Genomic DNA, 26099 nt, shown 5'->3' on the forward strand with positions numbered 1-26099 from the left:
GCAAAAATTTCCTCAAAATCCAACTTTTCCCAATCCCGTTGCTGCCTCTGTGTGTGGAACCTGCTGTCCTCACACGGTCCTTGTGGCTCTCCAGGAAATTCAAAATAAAGTTAAAGATGCCCTCAGCCTTGTTCCATGTAATTCCTGACCCATTTAATCAGAGCCTTCCTCCCAGGCAGTTTGGTCTCTGTGCTCCTCACGCCAAATATTTCCTCCCGTGCGGCTTTTCCGTCTGGAACATCCCGCCTCTGCCTCCAGCCTCACCGCCCTTTCCAGTTCCAGCTATAAAAAAACAGCTTTCCTCCACTGTCATCCCGTGGCAGTCTGGGTGTAGGCAGCAAACTTTGGGTCATTTCTTTTCCATGGTGTGGGAATCGTTGTTGCACTTGGAGCAGTTGGAGTTTTAAAGGAGCCCTGGAGCCTGTGGGGCGTGCGCAGCTTTGAGACCTTTCATCCCGAGGCTCACTGGAAACGAGCTCCAACTCCAGAAGTTTTTGCACCGCTTTGCTGGAATGACCAGTGAGCACCTTGTTAGGATATAAGAGCCATTTTAAATGGAAATGGAAGGGGGAAAATTTGATTCAAGGAAAGCCTGGGGGAAAAGGATTTTTCCGCACTGTGTTATTACCTACAAAGGGATTCTTGTCCTTATCAAAGCTGGGGGGTCCAGGAGCTTTCAGAGCAAAGAATGCTCAGCATTCCCTCCCAAGGACCTCCTTTATTCTGGATATCAGGCACAGGACATCACCACAGGGGATCACAACCACCACCAGTCACAACATGTAAGGTTTAGCTGGCAATGGATAAATACCGAGCCTGGGAAGTCAAAACAGTCCTTGAAGTTCTGCTTGCAGCAGCAAAGTTCATTTGGTGCAAAGCGTTTCAGATTTCCAAATCCCATCTGGTGGGTCTCTTTCAGAAGATCTCCCAAAAATTAAGCCCAAATATTTCACTTCAGAATGAAATCCTCAGGGCACTGCAGATTAGGTAGAGCCTGTGGAGTTCTAAGATTCCTGAGATGCAGTGCTGAAGATTCCAGGAATTCTCTCAAAGGTGAAATTATTAACCAACTTTTTGTTCCTAAAGCAGGCCTGCACTCACCGGGTCCTGTGCTGGCCTGGTCTTCCACATTTCCTGAGGTGTTTCCAGACTTAAATGGGAGCTGGAATTAAAGAATTCCATTTGGGATCACCGGTGAAAGTAAGAGTTTAATATCAGGGACAAAAGCATGGTGAGACTCAAAACAAAGGAGCAGATTATTTTTCCCCTAAATCCTTGTCTGAAGGTTTCAATCTATTTTACAGGCAAATTTATACGTTCTTATCAACCAGAATAAAACATGGGATGTGCTGATCCACACTGTTCCACAGGGCAAAGAATCAGGCCAGGAGTCACACGTGTGCTGGAAAACTGTGGAAGGGGCAGAAAGAAGAGGAAATTTCAGTGCAGAGATTTTTTACCCATTATCTTCTTAGGAGGAAAAGGTTTCTCCTGCCTTTTCCACCTGGAATTGGCCATGGATTCAGCTACAAAATTTTGCTTTTCAGATGCAACAGATTTTATGTTCTTTCACAGTTTGCTCTCAATTAGCAGGGAATATATTCATCATTTTATGGGTCGATATGAGTAAAATAAATGGTAAACTTATTCTGAGAGCTTTTTGGCCTTTATTTAACAAGGTAAACTATTAATTGCTTAAAAATTCAGCAGCCACCAGCACTTCTGGCCTTTCTTACCAGGGCCTGCTTGTTGAAAAAGATGGATGGGAACTTATTTTAGTCCTGTCCAGCACAGGGTGTTCATTATGGCAAACCAACTCCTTCCACCAGTCTCCAGAGAGAAATTCATTAAGGGGCAATTTCTTCTATTTGTCATAAAATTTTCTACATTCATTATGAACACATCTAAGATCAATCCAGGGGTAAACACAAGCCCATTCATTTTAAAAGGTTAGTCTTTCTATGTCTATTATATGGATATATATACACACATACACATTTATTATATTGCATATAAATGTCAAGTGTGACCTTTGTCTGCTGTGATCCACGGTTTATGTGGGGCTTGTATAAAAGCACAGCTGTCACATTTATTTTACATCCACATGGAGCTGAATTCCACACAAAATATCCCTGAAATCGGTGCTTTAAGCAAGTTTGAGGCACATTTTTAAAAACACATCAATGGCAATATATTGGTGTAAACTGCTTGGTGGAAATAAGGTGAAGAGAGTAAGATTTATTGGTGCATTAATTGCCAGGGAAAAAATGAATGTGCCAGAGGGGCTCTGCAGCCCAGGAGGGTTTTTTCAGCCCTTGCCCTTGATCCTCTTTGGAGCAGGGCTCGGGATGCTCTGAGGCTGGACAGGGGAATGGAGCTGCCTGTCAGGATACACAGGATCATGGAATAACAGGGATATTCAGGTTGGAAAAGACCCCCAAGACCATTGAGTGCAACCATTCGCCAGCACTGCCAAGGCCACCACTAACCCAACATCCTCAAGTGCCACATCCACAGGGATCTTGAATCCCTCCAGGGATGGGGCCTCTGGGGTGGGATGGTGCCCTGGACAGCCTGTGCCAGTGCTTGACAATGTTTTCCGCAAATAAATTTTTCCCTAATATTCAAGTAAACCTCTCCTGGCACAACCAGCAATGAAACATCTCCTCCTTCTTCTCTTTGCCGGTTCAGTCGGGGTGATCCCCTCACTTTCATGCCGTCACCATGGATGCTTTTCGTGTTATGACACAGTTTTAGGGTTCAGGCACGTGACGCCCCAGGCTGGGAGGTGGAACCCCCCACCCATCCTTGTCGTAGCACGGGGGGGATGGAGACTGGAGACCCCCGAGGGGGCCAGAACGCGGCTCGGTGACACAGGTGGAGCACTGGGCTGACTGGTGGGTGACAAACAGTGTCTGGGGGTGACACTGCCCAAGGGGGGACAGGCAGTGACCAGGGGACGGTGTGCAGGGGTGGCAGTGCCCAGGAGCGACGGGCAGTGCCCGGGGGGGACGGGCGGTGTCCGTGAGGCACAGACAGTGCCCAGACAGGTCACCCGCCCCCAGCTGCCACCACCCCCGGCCCGTCGGGGCCGCCCCCCCGCGCAGCTTTCGGCGGGCGCGAGTGTCCGGGAGCCGCGGATCCGCGCCGGCTGTGGTTGGCGCGCCCGCCCGCCCCCGGCCGGCGGCGGCGCAGGCGCGGTGCGCGCATTCCATGATGGCGGCGCGGGCGGGCGGTGGGCGCTGAGGCGGCGGAGCCCGCGGGGCACACGGTCAGTGCCGGGGGGAGCGCACGGCCACCGCCGGGGGCCGCTCTCCGGGGCCCCTTCCCCGGTCCCCGCTGCTCCCCGGGACGGCGGAGAGCGGCGGTGCCCAGCCGGGGCGCGGTGGGCAGTGCCGGGAGCGGAGCCCCGCGGAGCGGAGGGCGGTAGGCGGCGCGGAGCCGGGCGGGGGCGGCTGGAGGGACAGGCGGGACCCCGGGGACGGGAAGGGTGTTCTGAGGCGGGGGACAGCCCCGAGTATGAGGCAGGTTCGGGGGTGGACGTGGCGCACGGGGCAGGTGGGGGCAGGATCCAGGGGGATCCGATGTCCCGGGACATGGGGCGGGATGTGGTACCGCGAGGAGGATGGGGTGACCGGGATGGGATGGGGTGCTGGTGGTGGGATGGGGTGTGCCTGGGATGGGGTGTGGTGGTGGTAGTGGGATGGGGTACCGAGGATGGGGTAGGATGGAGTGCCTGGGATAGGGTGGGGTGCCCGGGGTGGGCTGGAGTGCCCGAGGCGCATGGGGTGCCGGGCAGGCAGGGCTCAGGGTGTCGGCACAGACGGCCGGGGTCTGTCCGGGTGCGCTGCCCTGCGGGGCGCGGGCATCCCCCCAGGAGACCCGGCGGGTGCGGGGTACAGGGGTTCTGGGGAGCAGCTGCTAACCGGACCCCCGGTGCTGGGGGGGCCCGGGCGGGGGCTCCCGGCTGAGCCTGCCCGGATGGGGTTAATGCCAGCCCGCGCCGCGGGTCGCGCTTCCCTCCGCTCGTTCCCGCTCCGCTCCCCAGCGCACAGATTCTCGGTCTCCTCCTTTCCCTCTCCTCTCCTTATCCTCCTGTTTCTTAGGCCAGGAGGGGCTGCGATGTGCAGTCGTCCCCCCCCAGGTCCCCCCTGGCCGCCCCCCCGTGCTCCCTCCCCGGCAGCCGCTGCCTGCGAATGCCACGTAGCCTTGTAGTTGTTCCCCTTGGCTGCTCCGCAGCTCCGGTCCCAGACACCTCCCCCGGCTCCTCCTGGGCTCGGGGCAGGGGGAGGTCACTCCTGTCAGCCCCTGCCTGGCTGGTGACCATCTTTTGCCCTCCCCCTTCCCGCTGTGTCCCCCCCCCCCGCCTTGGGGCAGCAGCAGTGCGGACCCCACTGGGGCCACTTTGTGCCCACTCCTATTTATGCCTCTCACAAAGGGCTGGGGACTTCAGCAGCGGGTGCTTCCCTTCGGGGACAGTCTCCAGGAGTTCTTTGCCCCCAGACTCAGCAGCCCCTCTACCACCTCAAATCTGAGGTGTTCCTGTGCAAATCTCCGAAAACAGGGCAATAATGCATTGCTGGCAGGTGTATTTGCTCCCTCCAGCAGCTCGCCCAGCTGGTTTCTGAGTTTCGTTTCTCTTCAAAACTTGGTTGGAATTATGGACATCTTCTGTAATTAATAACTGAGGTTTCAGTTTCTCTCCGTTCTGCTGATACTTTATGTCTTCCCTCTGTCCTGTGCTAGTTAAATTTTTTCATGCTGGCAGCCCTTCCTTGCTTTCCCTGCTGCCTGATTGGGAATATTGACACACAGATAAATTCCCCAACAGCCCGCTCCACGTATGGCTGTGGCCTGCGATTCCTGATGTTTTCCTAATGTATTTATCTTTACAACATTCAGTTCAATAGGGAAATACTATCTCAGTCACAGATGGAAAGACTGAGGCACCGAAATATTTATGGCCCAAGGTCACACAGGAAGTATGTGGTGAGGCAGGGAATTGAATCTAGATTTCCTGAGCCTCAGATTAGCATTTGAACCAGGGAAGCATCCTCTCTGTATTTTAAGCCAATGAATTGACCTTGGAGTTAAGATCCAGTGTAGAAGAAAGTACTTTGTGTTTGGTTCAGTATCTCCGTGAGTAAGAAGCAAAGCCCAAGTTGCTTCCCACATTCACATTCCTTCCCTTGGTTTATGTATTTTGTGAAAAAGGATAAGGTGGTAAAATGGGAAAGATACTGACTTTCTCAGGGCTCAGTGTGTGATCATGGGTGTTGAAAAGCAGCCAGATATTACACTCTCCTCTCCTTTTGGGCTTTTTACCTTCCTGTTTCCAAATCTTGGAAAGTTTTGGAGCGTTCTCGTTGTGTGGGAATCATTTGTTCTCAGCTAGGATCAAATAAATCTCTTTTTCTATGGAGCTGAACTAATTCAACTGGATCCCAGATCTCAGTTTGGGATTCTTCATGGAGCAGCCTGTGGATAAACAGAGCTGGTACTGATGGCTCACACACCTCCTGGAGCAAGCTCTTACAAGTGATTCACTCAGCTGTAGCTCAGGATTGTTGCAGCAAGTTTTTGGAAAACCTGGCTTTAGCTGGAATGAAGCAGCACTTTGACAATGCAGTGGAATGATTTCAGCTCCTTGGGCTGGGGATGTGCACAAATACCAACTTTCCCTGCTTGGAACAGCTGGTTTTTGGTGGTGATTTGGTAGTTCATTTTCCTACAGTGGTTTTGAGGAATTGGATGTTAGAATGGTTTAAAACAATAGCTCCTGGTGGATTCACCTTTAGAGAGAATAAAGGTAACTTGGTCTACACAAATCCATTTCCTGCCACAAGCCTTGATCACAAACTGCACCTCTCTTTGATGTTACACTGACACCAAATCTGGATATAAATGTTCTATATGACTCTTTTCATGACCTTTTGTTTGGCATTTTTGGAGGTTGGCATTGGCATTGTGTTAACTGTGGGGCTTGTCCCACCCCTGCCAACAATTGTCATCTTTTATGGTTATTTTTAGGAAGGGTTTTGTGAGTCCTTAAAAAAGCCAAGATTTCATGTGGACCGTGCAGACGGGAAAAATTCCAGCATTCTGCTCCCCCATTCTGCCTGGCCTTGGGTGAATTTCATGCAAATTAAAATGTATCTTTTAAGCTTGAAAGAGTGGCATTTTTATTTGGTGACTTGCTATTTCCACAATTGGGAAACTTGTCAGATTTAGAAGAAAATACGTGACTGGGAAGACATTCCTACAATATTGTGCATCAAAGTCAGGAGCGGGTATGAAATATTGTAAGAATTCCTTCCCTAGTTCCATATTTTCTTAATTTCCTGTCATGATTTCATTGACTCGGAGAAGAATTTTAAAATTATCTCTGAAAGCAGATGAGAAAACCTCAATATTAGTAATCCTGCAACAGGGAAGAGGCTTGAGGAAAAAAATGACGTTTCTCACTTCTAATTTTGGTCTGTCTGAAAGCGTCAGGTCTGAACTCTCAGTATTTAAACCTGGGGTTGCTCAAGGCTCTGGGCTCGAGGCTGGGGGATGTGGGAGCAGGAACCTGTGCATTTTTTCACCTGTTTTTTAGCACATTGTCATGAAGCTTCCCGAGGTCAAGATGGTTGGTTTTCAGCTGTTATCTTTGCTGCAAGCCAGACCTTCACTGAAAAGTTTTGGATTCCTGAGTGAGGAGCACACACTGAACTCTTTATTGCATTCTTGAAGAGCTTATTGTAAAAGCAGCGATAATTTATTCTTTCAGTGGTGCTAACACAATCCTTTCTGTGTATTGACCAGCACAGACAGACCACTGGCTCCCAGCCCTTCGGCTCTTTCAATCCTAATGTAAATCTCCCCTTGTTCCCAGGATCTTGATTGATGTGGAAAATGCCTTCTTTTGCCCAAGATTCACTCTGGGCCCTGATGCTTTATATTCAATATTTTTCCGGTGTATCATTTAAAGTAGTTCAGGAGGAACATTTGTTAGGTTGAGACTTCAGAAGCATCTTCAAGTGATGTCATCGGTGTGACTTGAAGACAGTATCACCTTTTTGGTGAGAAGGACAATGGATTGCTGTGTGGGAGCTTCTCCAGGCAGCCTCAGGAGCCACTGAGGACTGAGATTTCTTGTGGTGTTCCAGTAAAACTGCAGAACACACTGCACCTGCCTGGGCTTTATCTTTAGAGATTCAGGAGGAATTTCTCCATGGAAAGGGTGGCCAGGCATTGGCAGGAGCTGGCCAGGGCAGTTTGGAGTCGCCACTCCTGGAGGTGTGCAAGGAAGGACTGGATGTGGCACTCAGTGCTCTGGGCTGGTGATGAGGTGGGGATCAGGCACAGGTCGGAACTGGTGATCTTGGAGACCTTTTCCAAAGTTAATAATTCTGTGCAAAACAGTATTGGGGATTGACTGATCCCTGCAAAAATTTCCTATGTTTGGACAGCCAAAAGAGGGCTCAGTGTGTGAATATTTTAGGAAGTGTTTTAGTGCTGGATGCAGCTTGAGAAAGGTGATGATTTTTACGTTATTAAATACATCTTCAGTGGTTTAACTGTCTCCTGGAGCTGTTCATGTCCTTCTGCTGGAGCATCTTTAGAGAAGCAGTTTCTAGAATAAAGCTGTGCTGCCCCATAGCAGCAAACTGGGATTGTATTTCCATCTTTATGTACAATTTATGTCTTTTCATGTCCCTTACCAGAGGGTGAACGTGTGCATGACAGTTTAAATTTTGGTATGTTTGATTTTTCTGTCCTTATTGCCGTATAGAGGAGTAGAGCAGATAGAGCAGATACATAGAGTAGGTAACTAAGTAAATACAGTTATATCCAAAGGACTCCCCACTGCCTGTCCCCTCCTGGCTCCTGCTCTTTCCATGAATCTCTGGTGTTCTCTGCACCTTGTTTTCCTTCAGATTCCATGTTTGCCAAGGCACTAACATGATAATGTGGGGTTTTTTGCCTGCAGAAAGAAGCTTGAGGACAGCACACGTTGCTCACTCTGCAGCAGGCACTGGAGCACTCACCAGGAGGAATTCCCGGTCAGGAGAGTGACAACGGTAATTACACAGAATTTAGGATTCTCCCAGATTTTATGAAGTGTTTATTTTCTTATTAAGTCTCTAAGTAACACTTCAAGATGAAATTAATGTATTTGACAGACTTCTAAACTTAGGACTCTTTTTTTTTTCTGGAAGATATTTCTGGATGACTTCTTATCAAATGGAAAAATTGAATTAGGGAAGGAAGAATTGATTGAGTTCTTGAGGTAAGAAGAGTTTCAGGTTCCACAGGAACATTATTGATTTTTTAAGGTGTCAGCCTTATCTCTATTTTCACATTTCTCTTTCTCCTCCCTTCACCCACTTAGCTGGAAGTTTTCTCTTGGAGAAACTTGGAGAATTGCATAATTTGCTTTGGATAAAGACAGTAAATTCTGTTTTTAGCCAAATGCATTTCTTGTGTAGAGAACAGCTGGAGTGGGTGACAGCATTCTGGTAGTGCCTTGCTCAGATCCTTTGGTTTTAGTTGGAAATCATGGAACTGAGTTCCTTGTCATGGAACTGGTCAGGTCATGGAATTGATCTGCTGAAAGAGCAGAAAGGAATCTGTCAAAAACTTGGCGAGGAATGTTGGAAAGCAAAACATGATCAGCAGTTGGATTTCGTACAAGAGATAAAGAAAAAAGTGATAATCATGCTGTATTCCCTGGAGCTGTACAGGTGTTTCAGGAGGAAAATCATTTAAGGAGGTTAAATGCAAGTTTATAAATTCAGATGAGGTTTTTTTAATCTGCTGTTCCATGCCCTTTATTAAAGAACTTCAGCATTAATGTCTTTCATGGAAATCAGTTGCTTTCAGTTCTGCTACGTGGTGTTCGGGTGAGCACTGATGTGTCACTTGGGTTTGTCCTCTCCAGTTACTTGCAGGAGTGAAGGCAGAGTTTAGTGTTTGCATGGGAGGAGTTCTGGTGCTCCTGAAAGACTTGCAAGATGTTCATGTTGGTTTTGAGCACATTCTGCTGTTCCGGGAAAAGCTTTAATCTGGTCACCCAGCTGTGTACTTTTGTCCATTTGGAGAATTATTTTGAGGAACTGTTTAGGTTTGGAAGATATTATGTGAACAGCATTCTGGTGTGTTGTAAAATGTCACTTTGCTTTTTAATGCCTGGGTTTTTTAGAATATGAACTTGATAAAAACTTACATAAACTGTCATCCTTAGGTTTTCCAAAACTGCTAATTTCTACTTAGGCAGTGACATAAAATTGTGATTAAATCCCCAAGCTTCCAGCAGGTTCATTGATTTGCAAATAAATATTCCTAGCTCAGAAACAGAAGCAAATGATTTCAGTGTGTTGCCACCCATCAGCTGAGCTGTGGCTGTGGTTCTGGGCTGGTCCCGGCCAGTCACCCAGACGGAGGGAAGTGTTCCTGCTCCAGCCTCATGGCAATGAGCTCACACTTGCATTTTCCCCTTGCATTTTCCATGAACTAAAAAAATGCACGTGGTCCGATGCCACGAGACTGCTCAGCTGTGGTAATTACAGTCATTTATTGGTGTGTTTTAGCCCTGAGTTTAAGTATAACCTGTTCTGACCGGCCTAATTTGACCCAGTGCTCAGCTAAAGTGTTACAGCCCCAGCCTCTGGTGTTGTGCAAGGAAAAGTCTTCAGCTGCTGTATCGAAATAATTCCTTCTTGCTCAGAGTTTGCTTAATCTGCTCCACTTTGAAGAAATCCTTTGCTTTTGCTGGGTTTTTTTTGCTTGGTTTTGAAGTCCTGGTTTAAAAGGGTTGTGACATGAGAGAGGCCTGTTTGTGCTGCATCCAGCGCTCCGGTGATGAGCAGATCAGAGCTGGTGGAAAATCAGCCTTTGCTTCCTTAGAGCCTGCAGAAACCTGGGAACAAACTCCTGCTTGTGTTCCACCTGTGAAGTCCTGATTTTCCTTCTGGTTTTGGGTTAGACAGCAGCTGACTGCTCTGAGCTGTCTCATGGTAGGGAGCCTTTCCTGGAAATTATCTTGTTGCTGTTGGTTTTAATAAACTGCGTGATTGCCCTCCCTGAGTTGAGTTTAAAGTAAATAAATTGGTGGAGATACAGAATGCAAACATTTGGAAAAGAGCTTTTGGATCACCTCTGTCTCATAGCAGCTGTGAGTGTGTCTTCTATCCCATACTGCTCCCTAAATTCGTGGAGGTATCACCCAGATCTGGCACTAAAAAGGCTCAGGTTTGGTGCTTTCCTGGCTCAATCCCAGGAGGTTTCAGTCAAGTTTGGCATAGGACAAAGCAGAGCAGCCCAGCTCAGGGTGCACTTAAATTCCCCAGTTTTCCTGGTCCTCACTGGAAGATTCTTTAAAAAGCTTTTAGATATCCTTAATATTTATTCCTTGCCATGAGCTGGGTGTTCTGGCTGGAGGGAGGGGCTGGGATGAACCAGGTGCTGTGGAATGATGTGTTCCTGTTGGAGGGAACGTGCCTGCACATACAGCAGCCATTCCTTTGGGTTGCTTCCAGGCTTTCAAATAGAACTTTTCCCCTGGAATCTGGTAAATGGGCAGAACTCCTTTTGTTTTCAGGGAAAAAGTTATCATAAAATGGCTTCGATTTTAACTTCCACTTTATGACAAATTTGTCTTGTAGGGGGGAGTTGTGCTCAGTTATGCAGATCCTTCTCCTGAATTTCACAGCCTTGGGAGCGGGTGCAGCTCCCTGTAGGAACTTGCAGTTCCCAGCTGGCAAACCTTGGCACACTTGGAAATGCTTTGTTTCATCTGCCCAGCTCTGTGTTCCTTCCAGGTGTGAATTCCAGCTGCCTTTTTGCTGACCAGTTCAGGTCCAAGAGAGAATTCCAGGCACACACCAGGGCTTGTGCTCTGTCTTGTGCCTCTGGGCAGAAGTTTTTTGGGATTACTTTTCCATGGACTATGGTGTCTACTGCTTCCATAGCTTCCACGGGATTTAGAGAACCATTTGGATACAGAATTTCCATGGTATATGGTTAGTGTGTAAATATACTGGCTTTCTTCAAGGCCTAAAAAAACCTAGAATAATGTGGCTTTAAATTCACAGTTTTAAACTTGGAAAATCATATTGAAAATAAGTACATTGTTAAATTGCATTTAATAAAGGTTTTTTCATCTAAGCTTGAAAGTTTTTTGCTTTGTTTAGCTTTAAGACATTGAAATGAGCACCTTGGCTTATTCCAGAAAGTGTCCCCTTCCTGACAGGTGGAAAAAAGGTAGTTTTACTTTTTTTTTTTTTTGGTAACAACATTTTTGCAGCTAGAAAATTCCTTAATCCCTTTATTTTTTTAAGTTCAAATAAGAATGAAGCACCTTAATGGTTCAGTCCTTTGAGGTGCTCAGTTCTCTGGAATATTTGTAGAAGCAGGATTTGGATTGGGACAGGAATATGACCTTTCAGGAACTCCTCTGAGTTTTGGTTTATGGGACTGGTCACTTAGGAAGCAGCACACAAGTGCTCAGAATTCAACTCTGCTTTTCTGGCAATAAGAGAAAAGCCATAAAAGAACTAAAACAACGAAGGAAAATATTTATCTAAAAGTTATGTCATGTTTACATTACAGAAACTGTTATTGCCAACTTTACAGGCCTCCTAAATGAATAATTCTGAGGACAGGCATGGCCTTAATGTGAACATAATATTAAATAACAGCTCAAATCAAATCTAATGCACTCTGAGCACTGACAGAGCTTTTCTGCCCAGCTCCCAGCTCTTCCCAGTAGAGTTTCTCTTAGGAAGAGCAGCAGAAAGTTGTTCAGCCCCTGGAAAAACGTATGTACGCCTGGAGGGTGGGCACTGGCCTGTCTGTCCCCGGAATCCTGAGGGATGGAGTTTCAGGCTGGAAAACAATCCTGAAGTGCTGGGGAGGTGCTGTGGGTGGATGCAGGGGACAATTGTTTGATTGCTTTCCTGGCACGCTCCCTCAGGAACCCGATCCAGAGGGATGAGGGAGGGAGGATGAAAGTTGATAGGATCCCTCAGGTCGGTGGCCTTGGTTTGTTGGATCTGCTGTTTGTGGGTGTTTTTAGGGATTTTGATATCAGGGAAAGGAGGGCTTCCATCCCAATCTTAACCCTCCTCCAGGGAGAATTTTAGGAGCATTGAGGCCTGAGAGATGAGCATTAATACTTAATTAAAAATCATTTGTAATTTGGTCAGTGCTGAAAGCAAATACTTGGAGCAGAGTGTGGAAGCCTTGTCCTGTGTGTGTGGAGCTGGGGTGGAATTTTGTTGAGGTTTTTTGTTTTCCTGGGGTCACAGACCTCACCAGAGTCAAAGCCATCCCTGGGTCAGGCTCTCGCAATAGTCACAATATTTGAGCCCATTTGTGGGGTAAATCATGAGGGACATTTTCAGGTGAGCTCTCTCAGTGTTAAGAATATTTGAGCCCATTTGTTGGGTAAATCGTGAGGGACATTTTCAGGCTCAAGGCTGTGTTGCCCTCCTGGCTGGAAGCCAAATTTCCCACAAGATGCTGCGACCTAATTCCCTCGGGGGTCGTTACAAATGATTTCCAGGATTTTAATCAAAACATGGATTTAGTGGGGAACAGATGACTTATGGAGTGGGGGTGGTCCCTCCAGAGCTTGGGTTGTAACTGAGCTGCTGTTAAATCTCTCCTTGCCTTGATCTTGCTCAGATCTCACGTGTGGTCCTGGGGCACAAACTATTTTAGGACTGGGATGGTACCTCCAACACCTTGTTAATGCTGTTTATTGGAAAAGCTTGGGTAGGAGAGGGCAGCTTGGGTCTTTTTTCCCCGATTTTTCCTGCTTCAGAATTGCGTGGGGCATATCTGGGGTTTTTAGGAGTGATAATTAAGGTTGGATCTTTTTGGCAAGGTTATTCCTTAGCCTGACGTTGGGGATGGCTTTGGGTTGGCTCTGTGGTTGTTCTTTCTAACAGCCTTTGGAGCTGAGTGATGGAAAGTTGAACTGACAGAGTGGAGTGTGCGTAAAATACTCAGAGCCTCAGTTTGCAGGAGACCTGGATTTTAAGGCATGGCAGTAACACTTCTTTATCAGAGAACATGGGATTTTTCCTGCCACTTAGAGAAAATAAATTGGCTATACTTTTTATATATTACATAATATTTATAATAATAATTAGTAATTCTGTCAGTATAAAAAGGTGTAAGTAAAGCTTTAGGTGTTTATACAATACTGGTTTTAGTAAAGAGCAGTATGAGAGTAGTTTACTTCAGGCTGGCAGGTTGCATAAGGCACTGAACCTGGAAATCAGGAAGTCTCTGCTGAATTTCATTCTCTCCTTCCTGGACACATTGTTCTTTCTAACTCAGGCATACTGTATTTAAAAAAAAGATAAAGTTGCCATTTAAGTAATATGCTCCTTTCTCATCTTAAATCCAGCACTTACTGTAATGAAAATCCAGCCTTTGGGACAGTTTCTGTCTGGGATTATAAACTTATTTTTCACTGTTTATGAAATCTGTTTGGTTTCTGCTCTGGACAGTGGAATGGAGCTGATCCACTCCTGTCTGCAGTGTTCCTCCCATTTAGTCTGTGTGAGATCATGCTGGAGAGAGGTTTTTAATATAATAGGAAAATAATATGAGACAACAGGAACTTTGAAACTTGTTAAATCCATAATGCTGCAACACATTTGCACAACAGATAATCTCACGTTCTGTTAACAAGACTAAAGGATACAATTCAAATGAAAAAGTTATTTTTTCAGTTTATTATTCTTTTTTTTTTATATTACGATTAAGAAATAAACAACCTCTTTGTTCTTACATGCCCTGCAGTAAATACTTGCAAATTCATTGTTAGTGCCTAAAGAGAAACATGTCTGTAAATTGTAAATTAAAACAGGAATGATGTGTTTATCTTGGAAAATTCTTCTGGCCATAACCTTTCTTCCAGATATGGCTGTGGTAATTTTGATGTTGTTTCTCCTGTGCCATTCAAGTGGAAGTGACAGAGCTGATGTGCTGCCTCATCCTGAGCTGCACACTGGAAACGGCTGAAGGAGGCTTAGGAATACTGGGAGTTCTTCCCAGAAGTTTACAAAACATTGATGGAGTCGTTATGGTTGGAAAAGACCTCTAAGATCCCCAGCTCCAACCATTTGTCTGTAACTGCCCCCATGCCCTGGAATTACTCATCATTCCACTTTGGATCCAGACCATCGGAGACAATTTTAGAGTTTCCGACTGTCTTGTGTGAATCCCTGCTGTTTTCCAGACCTGAGGCGGGATGATCCCATATCAGACAGCCCTCATGAGCTCCCTTTCCTCTGCTCCATCCGTCAGGGAGCTTAAGAGCTGTTTTCCATGGAAGTGGGAGCCCGGAATCAATGAACGCTGAGCGGCTCCTCGGGAGCTGGCCGGGCTCCAGCAGCTCTGCCGGGGAGGAATTTGGGCTGGAGCAAAGGGAAGGCCGATGCTGGAGCCTTCCAGAGGCTCGGCATTTTTACTATGGCAGGAAGTGAGGTCAGGCCCAGCCGCTGTGGATGGGAATTGTTTACTGGAAGGGCAGTCCTGGAGATTTTCTGTTTTTCTTAGAAGCCTTTGTAGGGTGAGTGTCCCTGGAAAATGTTGCCTTCCTTTGAATATGGGAACCATGACCATGTTACATGAGACTGTTGAATTACTCTAGAACACTTCTCAGAGCCCATTTTTACAACATGGATTGGGTTTATTTAGTTCAAAGTATGTTTTATTGGGAAAAATTACCGTATTTCAGCTTTTTAGATGTGTGTGTGTTGAATAATCTTTGAAAACAAAAGCTCAAGCTGTTTAACTTAGAAATGTGTTGCCCGCTATCACTTCCTTCAGCTTCAGGTTTGTTTCTGAGATGATTAATCCCAATTATTTTATTTTTTTATGGCTCTCATGCTCTGTGGGCTGAATTCATCCCTCAGCTCAGCCAGGTTTGGGAATGACCTTTAGCTGATGTGTAGTAAAAACCACTGCAAAGAAATGAATCAGGCCAGAAGTGCCCTTGCAAAATGTAACCTTTCTAAAATTTAATCAGTTTAATTCCACACTGAGTCAAAAATCTCCAGGACAGGGTGACAAAGCTGTAGAGACACCTCTACAAATTCTGCTACTGATTCATATTTAATGAGTCACTAAACTTCAGTTCATTCCTATAAATTACAAAGTTTGCCTGGTCTTTAATGCTTCCAGATGGGATTTTTCCTGGTTTTTTTTAGTTATTTTGGTTTATTTATTATATATTATTTAGTTTATTGTTATTTTTATTTATTTAAGATTTTTATTTATTTAATTTAAGATTTAGTGTATTATCTCATCTTTAATGTCAGCGCAGCCTCTTAATTCCCAGGATTGTACTTTTTTCCTTGTTTTTTTTTCCCCCTGACCACTTGAATAGTTCCTGGGGATGATAAATCCCTCACTGCCAAGAACAGACCACGGCAAAAGCAGTTTGAGCTGCTCTTCCTGAGATTTGATGGAATAAAGTGGACCAAGCAGCTCTTGGATGCAGTTCTCCCTGTGGGTGGGTTGTTCCTTCTGGTCCATGAACACCCCCAGCTGGGTTTGCCTCTCCAAGCTGACTTGGTTTGGGGGAAATCCAAGGCTTTAGGGAAGCCTGGAATCAATGACAGAGTATTAGGGATGATGTGAAACTTGGGAACTCGGGAGTGTTGGTGGAGGAGAGGCTGGACATGCTCTGGTCCCCAGGAGCCCCAGATTCCAGGGTTTGTTCCCAGCATGGGCAGGAGGAAGGGGGGAGTTCTGCCCCTCCGCAGAGCTGCCTCCAGCCCTGGGCTCCCAGCACAGGAAGGATGTGGAGCTGCTGGAGAGAGTCCAGAGGAGGCCACGGAGCTGCTCCAAGGGCTGGAGCTCCTCTGCCCTGGAGCTGGGGGTGCTCGCCTGGAGAAGAGAAGGCTCGGGGGAGACCTCAGAGTCCCTTCCAGGGCCTGAAGGGCTCCAGGAGACCTGGAGAGGGACTTTGGACAAGGACCTAGAGGGACAGGACACAGGGAATGGCTTCCCATTGGCAGAGTGCAGGGTTGAATGGGATATTGGGAAGGAATTCTTCCCTGTGAGGGTGGTTGGGCCCTGGCACAGGGTGCCCAGAGAAGCTGTGGTTGCCCCTGGATCCCTGGAAGTGTCCAAGGCCAGGTTGGACGGGGCTTGGAGCAGCCTGGGATAGTGGGAGGTGTCCCTGCCCATGGCAGGGGTGGAACTGGAGGAGATTTAAGGTCCCTTCCAACCCAAACCATCCTGGGATTCCGTGATGCCCTGACTGGGAGTGTGGATGGAGGTGGGTTCGGGATGCTGGAATCTCCCCTCTGCCCCTGTGGTGATTGTCCTCCACCTTTCCCTTGGGAGCAGCCTTGCCCTGCAGGGAGGGCTGAGCAAGACTGGATTCCCTGCTCCAGGCCAGCCGTGGGAGGGTGTTGGGAAATGGCTTTTCAAGATAGAGCTCTGTCTTTGTTTTGTTTTGCAGGAAATTGTGCTGAGTATGTAATAACTTTTCAGGAATTCTCTTTTTATTTGCCCAAATACCACCTACTTCCTCGAGTTAAATGGACGCTTTGGGGAGGTGAATCTGGGAATTCATTTCCCTGGAAAAGTTTTACCTGTTGAAGTGGGGAGGGGTTGAGTCCCACATTCACTGACTCTGTTCCCTTGGAGGGCAGGGTGTTTTTGCTGCTCTTATCAGTGTTTTCAAGGAATGAAGCAGTGCTCAAAACCCAAAATAACTTGTTTTTTTCTAATCTGTCAGGACGTCCTTCTTTGTCCTCAGTGTTCTGCCACTTGCAGCCACCCCAGCCCAGCTGCACAGGAAAATATCAACGTTCTGAGCCAGGTGAAACTGCCCAAAAACCTCTTTAGATGGTTTTGTTTCTGTCACTACTTCTATTTTCTCTGACCATGTGGCCATTGCTACTAAGACACAAAATTGGCTATTTTTGGAGTTATCATTAACAGTTTAAAACCAATTGTATCCTGATACTCCAAATACTAAATTCTTCCTCTGAAAAATGAAGTCACAGCACTAAGCAGGCAGAAACTGTGTGGAGTTGTCCATGTAAATTAAACCCTCCCTGTGTCATTAGGCAGGAGATGAAGGGTTCTAAAAACCACGGGAATGTTGGGGTTCTGCTCTACAATTTGTCCTAAGGAGAGAATTAAATTCAGCCAAGGCAGGGGACGAGCAGAGAAACTCCGAACCTTTATTTGAAGTTGCAGAGGATGAGCACAGAAACTCTGAACGTTTATTTAAAGTTGCAGGTGCCTTTGGGCCCTGTTTCAGAACACGTTTTTCTGCAGCTGCTTATTTGGAGTAGTTGAATTTCAATGCAGATGGGGTTGCCTTTTGGTAAAGGGGTTTCCCCTTTATTTTAAGTACTAATTTCTGGTTTTTTTGACATTCAGAGATTCAGGGAATTCATATGCATATATAAAATAAAGAATTTTCATTTTGCCTGTGTGTTGTGAATTCCTGTTACGGCTCTTAAGGCTTAGATCCAGCCTCAGAAAATGGGAGAGGTGTAGAGGAAGAAACCTTTGCCTGAATTTTACTGTTCCAGGCAGGGATTTTTAAGTGGAATAGCTAAAATTTGTGTCCTTGGCAGAGGCAATTCCAAACCTGACAAAAAGGAGATTGTGTTATTCAGGAAACAAATAGCATGCTAAGGCAGTTCAGTATATTTATTAAGTGTATTTAGGCCAAACTTGGTACAAATTTGATCTTTGAGGTCCTGTCCAGCCCTTGCACGTTGCAGTGATGTTTGGCTTCTTAAAATTGTTACTGGAGCTGCCCTGGAAAACAATTTCCTTGTGAAAGGAGCTGGGTTTGAGGAAGTCTTGAGGAGTTTGCTGTGCTGCATTTTGTGTCTGTGTGATTGATTGTTATCTCTGATTTTGAGATGCTTTTGCAAAGAAGGAATGGGGGTTTTATCAGTGGATTCCACGAGCTCCTTTGCCTTGACTTGATAACACGGGAAAAATCTGTAATCTCAGCTTTCTTACTGATTTTTCTGTACAAAGTGAGTTAAAACCAGAAGAAATTATATTAATTCTATTTCTCCTATTGTTTCTAATTTGCTGGAAATTGAGACCTACGGGTACAGAATTAAGCTGTTTTCCTCTTTTTTTCTTCCCCAAACACTGCCCTTTCCGTGCTGCTTGTGGAGAACTGAACAAGGATTTGACATTTTTAAACAGCCTGACTTGGTTCATGCACAGATTTAGGGGGGTGTTTCGTGGTTTGCTTTTTATTTTTAAGGAATTGGCCTCTCCTAACCACATTTTGCCTTCTGGTTTATGGGAGGTAATGGGAAAGGAGAAGGAAGTGTCAGCATTTCCTGTATCCTGTTATCTTGTGCTTTTTATGGATGCTGGATTAACTATACACTGAAAATTCCCTACCATTTGGAGCTTGTAGCTTGACTTGCTCTAATGACTATAATTAATTTGTGTCATGTGTATTTTGACTTGCTCTAATTACAGATTATTCTTGGAAGCCCACGACTCTGCAGCACTTTTCCATTCACATTTCTCCATGGTGCTCAGTCAAAGATTTGGGGACAGAGTGGGGTTTTATGTTGTCTTCAGCTTTGTTTTCACCATGACAGATTCTGTATTGGAGAAATTGCATGGTTTGGGGGTTTTTTTTGGTCATCACTAAAATGTAAATGTGCTATGTGCATTAGTTAGCCTAAAGCTTGGGGTCTGGAGTGGAAGCAGTTTAGGAATTTGAAGTGCAAATTTAGGAATAAACTGCTGTATAAATGTAAATTCCTCTACTGTGTAATTGCTGTGCTGAGGTACCAATTCCAGCACTCGTGGCATGGCAAGCTGAATATTCCTGATGATTTAAGGGGAGAATTTGGGGAGAAGGATATTTATTGCTTCCATGAAAGGAGTTAGAAGTGCAAAAGAGGATAATATTGGACTGTTTGGGTGCACTGGGAATATTCTGAGTTGGCAGGGCCCCACAAGCCGAGTTTGTCAAACAAACAGGGAATGATTTAAGGAAGGAAGAGCCGGATCTGACCCTATCCCTGTGTTTTCTTGGAGCAGGTGGTTGAGGTGAGCAGGTGTCCATGAACAATCCCAAGAAATGATGGCTGACCAGCCGCCCCCCCTGGAAGCTACACCTCTGCTGAATGAAGTGCCACTTCTACCTCACATGGTCAACGGAGACAGCATCCAGCAGGCAAGTGAGCCCTGAACTGGGAGCACTGGGAGCAACTGGGATCGTGGCTCCACAAAAACCAGGCAGCTCTGCTACTGATCTGCAAAACTGGGAATGGATGTGGTTCTGAGCACTGATGTCAGGAGTTAAACAGAAGTGCAAATGGAGAGAGGAAAAAATCATTCAGCTCCAAGCCAGGGGACAGGTCTGAAAGGAGGGCTTTAAAATGGAGCTGCACACTCCAAAAATCAAAGGAAAAATTAGGGGGTTAATAAAGGTTTGGAAACTCCTGTGAAATAATGAATAAAGATTAGCAAGGGATTGCAGAGGAAATCTATTACAGGAAAATGAAAGGAAAGACCTTGGCTTCCTGGTTTTAAGTGTCATCATTAATAATTACGGTGCAGTGGTGAAACCTGAGTGTATTTAGTTGAAACTTTAGAGCTTTGTTTAGAGCTTTGTTGAACACAACCCTTCAGAAGTCCCTGGTAGTATTAGACATGCAGGTAAAAGTGGCAGCAGAACAATTTTGAAGCCCAAGTATGTGTAAATGGTCAGTAAATGTGAATTTAGTGTTTGGCAGTAAGAGCTGAGTGCTTTGTACTACAAATACTGGGAGCTCTTCCCATCCTTTGAGGTCTGATAGGCCATAAATGCAAAAGTTTAAATGAGATCTCCTTCAATTTGTCATTGTTGCAGATAAGAAGGATAAATCTGTGTTGTTTTGGTTGTGTGCTTGGAAAAATGGGCTTTATTGAAGAAAAAGTCCTTTTCCCTTTGTGCCTCAGACTCTGGAGATGGAAGTACAATGAGGGTGTCTGGAAATGAGCAAAGTCTCTAAGATGTTTCTGAAGTTCTAGTATTAGAAGGTGAAATTTCAGCCCTGTCCAGCTGGGAGGTGACTCAGGTGGTTCAGGTTTCATGAGGAAAAGAGATCAAGTAGATTTAATTGGCCCCTGTCCCCAGAGCTGTGTGTGTGGGACATGGAGGTGACAGTCACTGGCATTTTTAGAACCTAGAGGAGACTTTGCAGTCAGGTGAGATTAAAGAAAATGGAAACAAAAGTGTTGTGTCGTGGAGATGCATTTGAAGAACAGATTTGAAGTTTAAAAGAATCTTTTAAAGAGAGTCTTAACTTAGAATCTTTATTAATGCAGAGGATTTTTAATTATTTCACTGCCAGTGCTGTGAAAGACGGGGCTAATCCTTAATTGTTGTACAGTGATTTGTTTTGAGAAGTCAGACTTGTGTGTTTGGCCAATTCCAGTTAATCCATTAGTTTCATTTCACTTTAAGCTGAAGTTGGAAGTTTTCTGGAAGGGTTTCTGGTTCCAAAAATGTGTGTGGATAAGGGATAAAACCAGAGCAGTGGCTGATGCTTGGGAACAGCTTTGGCTGTGCTGGTGCCACCAGCCCTGGAGTGGTGCTCGGGACATCTGGAGGCGTTGGCAGCTCCTGGGCTCAGCACTCCCCGTGTCTCACTTGGCTCAGATCCACTCCGTAGCAACACTGGAGCTTCCTGGAAATTTTTCCTTGTTGGAAGGTGGCTGGGGCTGCATTTGCTTCATTAATTACAGTGAGTCACTGCTCTAAGATGTTGCCTGTGCATTCCTGGAATTCCAGGCTCCCAACTGCTGCAGCTCTGTGATTGCAGCACTCAATTGGGATCCTTCCCTCAGTTCTCCTGAGCTGATTCTGAGAACTGGAGTTAATTGAAACATTTTCTGAAGATGTGACACCCTCAGAGGCTCTGAATCTCTTAAAGGATCCCTTTCTTGCCTCTGAATTTTGCCCTCAAAGATGAGCCTTTTCCTGGGGTCAGTCTCTGCCTGTGGAATCCTGGGTCCCCAGCAAATCTTTTTCCTGTTCTTTGTGCTCTGGCAGATCCCCAGCCCATTATTATCAGTTTTCTTCAAACAATTAACACCGCTTCTCTCTCTACCCCAAGAAATTCATTAGCATTAAAGTCATACATTTACTTGTATTCTGAAGTGACAAATCTGCATAAATTTCATTATTAATGCGAATTATGCCACTTCTAAAGGCATTCTCTGCCATCTCTCCTTCTCCTGGAGCCATCATAAAAATTACTGAGTGCTTAAATGGGCTTTTCAGGGGTTTTGGTGGCTTACTTATATCCAGAAACAACTCATCCACCCAAAGAAAATCTCCCCTGTACAAGGAGCATCGATTCTCCCCTACAAGGGAGGTTATGAAAAATAAAATCAAAGATTAATACACCAATATGCAGAAGCTGCAAAAAACCCCAGTGTTAAATAGAATTTACCAGTTTATCCTTGGAGTCTGCAGTGCTGAGAGCAGTGAAACTGTGGTGTCTGGGGAGCTCCATGACTGAAAATGTGGCAACACAGAACAGATTCATTTGTTAATGTCATGTGTAGCTCATTTTGCCAGGAATTAAATGATTTCTTTAGGTCCCGTCTACCTGCTACAACTGTCACTGCATGAATGACATATACTTTGTAAAAATTGAATGAAAGAAAATTATACTGATTTTCACAGCTACTTGAACAAATACATTTTATTTCCATTTTTACAGCAGTGCCAGCTGTCAACAGGGTGGAATTTTAATTGTGTGCTTGCAGTTCTTACCTAGTCAAACCCTCCTTTTATTAAAGGATTAGCTGTGTAATATCATAGATGTTACAATAAAAGTGCAGCTGTCAAAATTCCCCTGAAGCTGGGGCAGGGTGAGGGGATGGTTTGGGATCCCAGCACTGCCAGAGGAGTGAGCCTGGCACAGCTCCACTTGGATTTGTGTGCACAAAGACATGGCCATGTCCAAAGGGACCTGCAGGATGTCACTGGGGGTTGGATTCCTCACACAGTTACGCAGGGAAAACACACACCTGGGCTTACAGGAGCTGCAGGGCAGGGGTGGTGGGAAGAGCCTGGAATGCAGTGTGAATCTCAGGTCATTTATTGCCTCAGTAAAAGCAGAAAAAGCAGTGGGAAACTTGAAATTAGAAGCTTATTTCATGTGTATCAGGTGACGCACTTCTGGTAGTAACCAGAGAAAAAATACAAGGATTTTTTGTCAAAAGTATGAAGAAATCTCATTCTACCCATCAGTGTCTCATCTTCCTTTTTTACTCCAAGGTTGCCAAAGCTCTGTTGTTGTTTGTCTCTGAAGAGAAGGGGTTTCCCCCACAGAGAATTCCTGAAATTTAAAAAGCCCCCAACCCCTCATTTTTGTTTTATTTCCTCCAGGTGATTCTTGTCCAGGTAAACCCAGGTGAAACATTTACAATTACAACTGAAGATGGACACATTCAGTGCATTCAAGGTAAAGAGAAGCTGAAGTCCTGAATCCAGATATTTTGGTTCTAGAGTTGTTCCATTGGTTTTTTTCTGTGATGTCAGATACGTTTTCTGCACTGGAATACATCAGATTTTTCAGTTTGTGTCCAAGCACAAATGAGGCAGCACTGGGAAGCTGCCAGGATTCCCTGCATCCTGCAGATTTTCATTTCCAAAAGCTGGGTTTGCAGTGATCCTTGAATAAGTGTCTTCCCAGGCTCTTCACACATGATTTATATGGCATTTAATCCACAGTAATCTAAACAAATTTCACGGGCATTGGGGCCTCCCTGTGCTGTAAGGTGGGGGAATCATTGCTCCACTCCGTGCCTACAAATTCCTTTTTACCTTCTCAGTAAGTGACAGAAAATCCGAGTCAGGGCAAAATATCTCCTGTAAGTCAAGTTGAATTTATCAGTATTTCCATTTTTGGAGTATTTCTCACCATTTTACATGACATTATATAAAATATGTCCGTTCTGCTTTCATCAAATCCCCTACAGGAATACTTCCCTTGAGCTTAACATGAAAAATAATGTATTTAAAATATTTTTTTTAAAGTTCCTAGATCAGCTTTACTCCAATACATGCATTTGCCTGCATTACTACAGATTTTTAGCTGTCACAAATTATTTATACTGATTTTTGTGCAATTAAAAAGACACTGTCGACCAAAGTGTGGTGGTTGGGCTAAAGCCAATAATCGAGCAGAGAATAGGATGCAATTCCTGATGTTTCAGGCTCCAGGGTAAGCTCCCACCTTTGGAAAAAGGTGTCTCCAGGTGGGAAAAGCCGTGGTTGTTAAAAAGTGGCCCCTTGTCCTCCCCAGGTCCAGCACATGTCCCTATGATGTCACCAAACGGTTCCATGCCGCCGATTTTTGTGCCTCCCGGTTACGTATCTCAGGTACATTTATTTATCCTTCTCTTGCAGTGTGTTTTTTGGGGGGGGGAATTTTATAATGTTTTTGTTACTTGTTGATGATTGTAGCTGTGAAAAAAAGCTGTTTTTTCCACTGAACTCACCAGCTATTTCTCTTTATTTTTGTGGGCTCTGTCACCTCTGTTACTGTGTAATGTTTGATCCGGTTTCCAGGATTTTTTTAATCCTACTCCCAGCAGCAAAAGACACTTGTAGTAACAAGGACAGCTCTGAATTGACTGACTGAGCTCCATGAACAGGATCCGCGTTTATTTTTCATCAGTCCTGTTTGCAGGGTGAAGCTGGGTCATGTGAACAGTCCCAACTGGCTTCAGGTTTTCTATTTTAATATAAAAATCCATCAGAGTTTTCAGTGCCCCTTTCTTTACCAGCCCTGATCTCCTGAAAATCCAGCAAAGCAGCACTGCTGGAGCAGAGTGCAGAGTGTGGTAGTGATGCAAACACTGATTCCGGTGACGTGCCTGGGAAATGAGCAGGGCTCTGGGCTCTCCCAGCTTTGCTTTTCCACTCCCATGGATTTTCCACTCCTGGGTGTTGTTCAGCCACAGCAGGTCAGATCTGTGTGTTGTTACCAGAGATACTCCCAGTTCCCAGTGTGATTTATTTCTAAATTAATGCGCTTTTAAGGGAAATAATTAAAACCAAATGTGGAAATAGGACTCATGTTGTAGTGACGTTGAAAATCAGGAGTGTTCTGAGTAGGTTTGAAACTTGCAACTGTGAGTTCTTGGGTTCTCCAGGCAGTTTCTTTTTGCACACAGCTGCATTTCAGGCTTCTGCTGTTCTCAGCTCTGCAGACCTTGAGGAAAGATTCCCCCAGACAATGTCTGATCCTGTGAAATGGAGCCCTGAGTGCAAACACTGAGCAAAGCCCTGGCAGCGCTGAGCTGCTCAGCCTGAAAACCACATTTATTTGTTCTGTGTTTGCTGTCACGTGAAACCTGCAGGGTTGGGTTGTTTTCCCTTGGTTGTTGTGACAGGGATTGACAAGTTGCAAAGAAGCTTTTAATCAGAGCTTGAGTTACTTGGACTGTTCTTGTCAGATGAGGGGATAACTTTGTGTTCCCAGTCTCTGGAGGAGCCCAGGGGTAGTTCTCTTGGATTCTGCCAAAGTGGAGTGAAATGATGCGGGAGTGAACAGGTTGTGGACTCCCATCCCTGGAAGTGTTCCAGGACAGGTTGGATGGGGCTTGGAGCAACCTGGTGTGTAGAAGGTGTCCCTGCCTATGGCAGGGGGTGGGATGGGATGAGATGAAATTTGAGGTCTTTTCCCACCCAAACCATCCTGGGACTCTGTGATTGTTCAGCACTTTGGGGTGTGAGGCTCAGCTTCTCACAGCTGACTGCCTCAAACTCCACTTTATCCCAGCAGAACATGCCTGGTTTCCATGGAATCCAGTCTGGTGTGCAAACCCCTGCTGTCAGGTGCTGGGTGTGACCTGGAGCAGGGAAATTCCTTGTTAAATGTACAGTGTTTTATGGGATTCTCTCTGGACTCACAGCTGATTTCTCCCGCTTCCCGGCAGGTGGTGGAAGAAAATGGAGTTCGGAGAGTGGTGGTGGTGCCCCACTCAGGGGAATTCCATCCTTCCATGCATCCTCCCCCTCCTCCCCACGTGCCCCATTATATGCACCACCCCCACGCCCTGCTCCCACCCCCCCCCCACCCCGTGTTCCCCGCGGTGCCCAGCGCAGGAGAGCTCCCACCCCAGTTCATCCACCAGCACCCGCCACCACACGTGTTCCAGGAGCAAGGTGAGAGCCCGGGAATGCCCCAAATCCCAGGAAGCAGCCGGGAGGGACAGCTGGGGCTTGGCCCTGCCTCCTCCACACATTCCCAGGGGTTGTGTTATTAACGTAGAGCACCCCTGTGGATCAGGTACTCACCATGTGCTAAGAGTGGTTGTGTAAAGCTTAAATCCTCTGTTTTCAAGGAATTAGGCAAAAGCAGTACCTGATAAATGTTGTCTTTTCCATGCATCCCTACTTTTGCCACTGTAAATCCCACAGGAGTGGCTCCTACCTTTCCCTAAAACTCTGCTCTCTTTTTTTTTGTCATAGCCTTGGCATGAAGTTTATTGGAAATGCGTTTAATTTGATACATGAATGCTTTTTTGGTTTTTTTAGTCCCACTATGGCTGAAAAGTGAACAAAAATAACCCCAAAAATGTCGTTATCCATAGTGGAGGGTGAAGTGCAAACCCACTCCATTTAAAAACTGAACAAAGCAATAAATCAGTGAAGGACTGGGGTTTTGCTGAATTAAACCAAGCTCTAATCCTTATTTTATAACCAAGAGTTAGAACACAAGTTAGACTTAGGAAGACCTTTCATTGTCTCTCAAGCTTAAATTGGTAATTAATTATTTTGACTCACTTTAGGGTAAAACAGCGCCCAGGCTGTGTTTGAAGAATTCAGTTTGGGTCCTAAGTTTGCTTAATTTTTTGCAAATGTGTCTGTAGCAGGGAGGAAAGGCAGCTGTAAAGCAGGATCTGGAGCAGCTGACAGGAGAAAGGCCCAAAAAATTCAGTTTAAAAAGACCCCAAACTCTAAAATCCGTGCACTTACAGGTGACAAAGCACAGGGAAGTTGCAGGGGCTCTGATTTTAGTGATTTTTCCAGCTTGTAGATTCAGATGTCAAATGAATAATACAGAATAATGAAG

At 45.5% G+C, this 26099-nt stretch overlaps 1 protein-coding gene across 3 annotated transcripts in view; it reads left to right on the plus strand.

Annotated features, from left to right (window-relative positions):
* The first annotated feature begins 3197 nt into the window (after nucleotides 1–3197).
* The window catches only part of LOC116450873 (fibronectin type-III domain-containing protein 3a-like), a 38889-nt gene continuing 15987 nt past the window's right edge, over nucleotides 3198–26099 (plus strand). Inside the window, exons 1-6 of one of the 3 annotated variants that reach the window (XM_032123780.1) lie at nucleotides 3198–3271; nucleotides 7976–8066; nucleotides 19057–19192; nucleotides 22403–22478; nucleotides 23322–23398; nucleotides 24961–25189. In XM_032123780.1, the coding sequence (XP_031979671.1) occupies nucleotides 19097–19192; nucleotides 22403–22478; nucleotides 23322–23398; nucleotides 24961–25189 (478 nt within the window). In that variant the 5' untranslated portion in view covers nucleotides 3198–3271; nucleotides 7976–8066; nucleotides 19057–19096. Of the gene's footprint in view, nucleotides 3272–3309; nucleotides 3427–7975; nucleotides 8067–19056; nucleotides 19193–22402; nucleotides 22479–23321; nucleotides 23399–24960; nucleotides 25190–26099 lie in introns of those variants that run through there. The other 2 variants (XM_032123781.1, XM_032123782.1) reach the window with 2 other exon arrangements.

This window comes from Corvus moneduloides, chromosome 14, assembly GCF_009650955.1.
Source record: "Corvus moneduloides isolate bCorMon1 chromosome 14, bCorMon1.pri, whole genome shotgun sequence".
Lineage (NCBI taxonomy): Eukaryota > Metazoa > Chordata > Aves > Passeriformes > Corvidae > Corvus > Corvus moneduloides.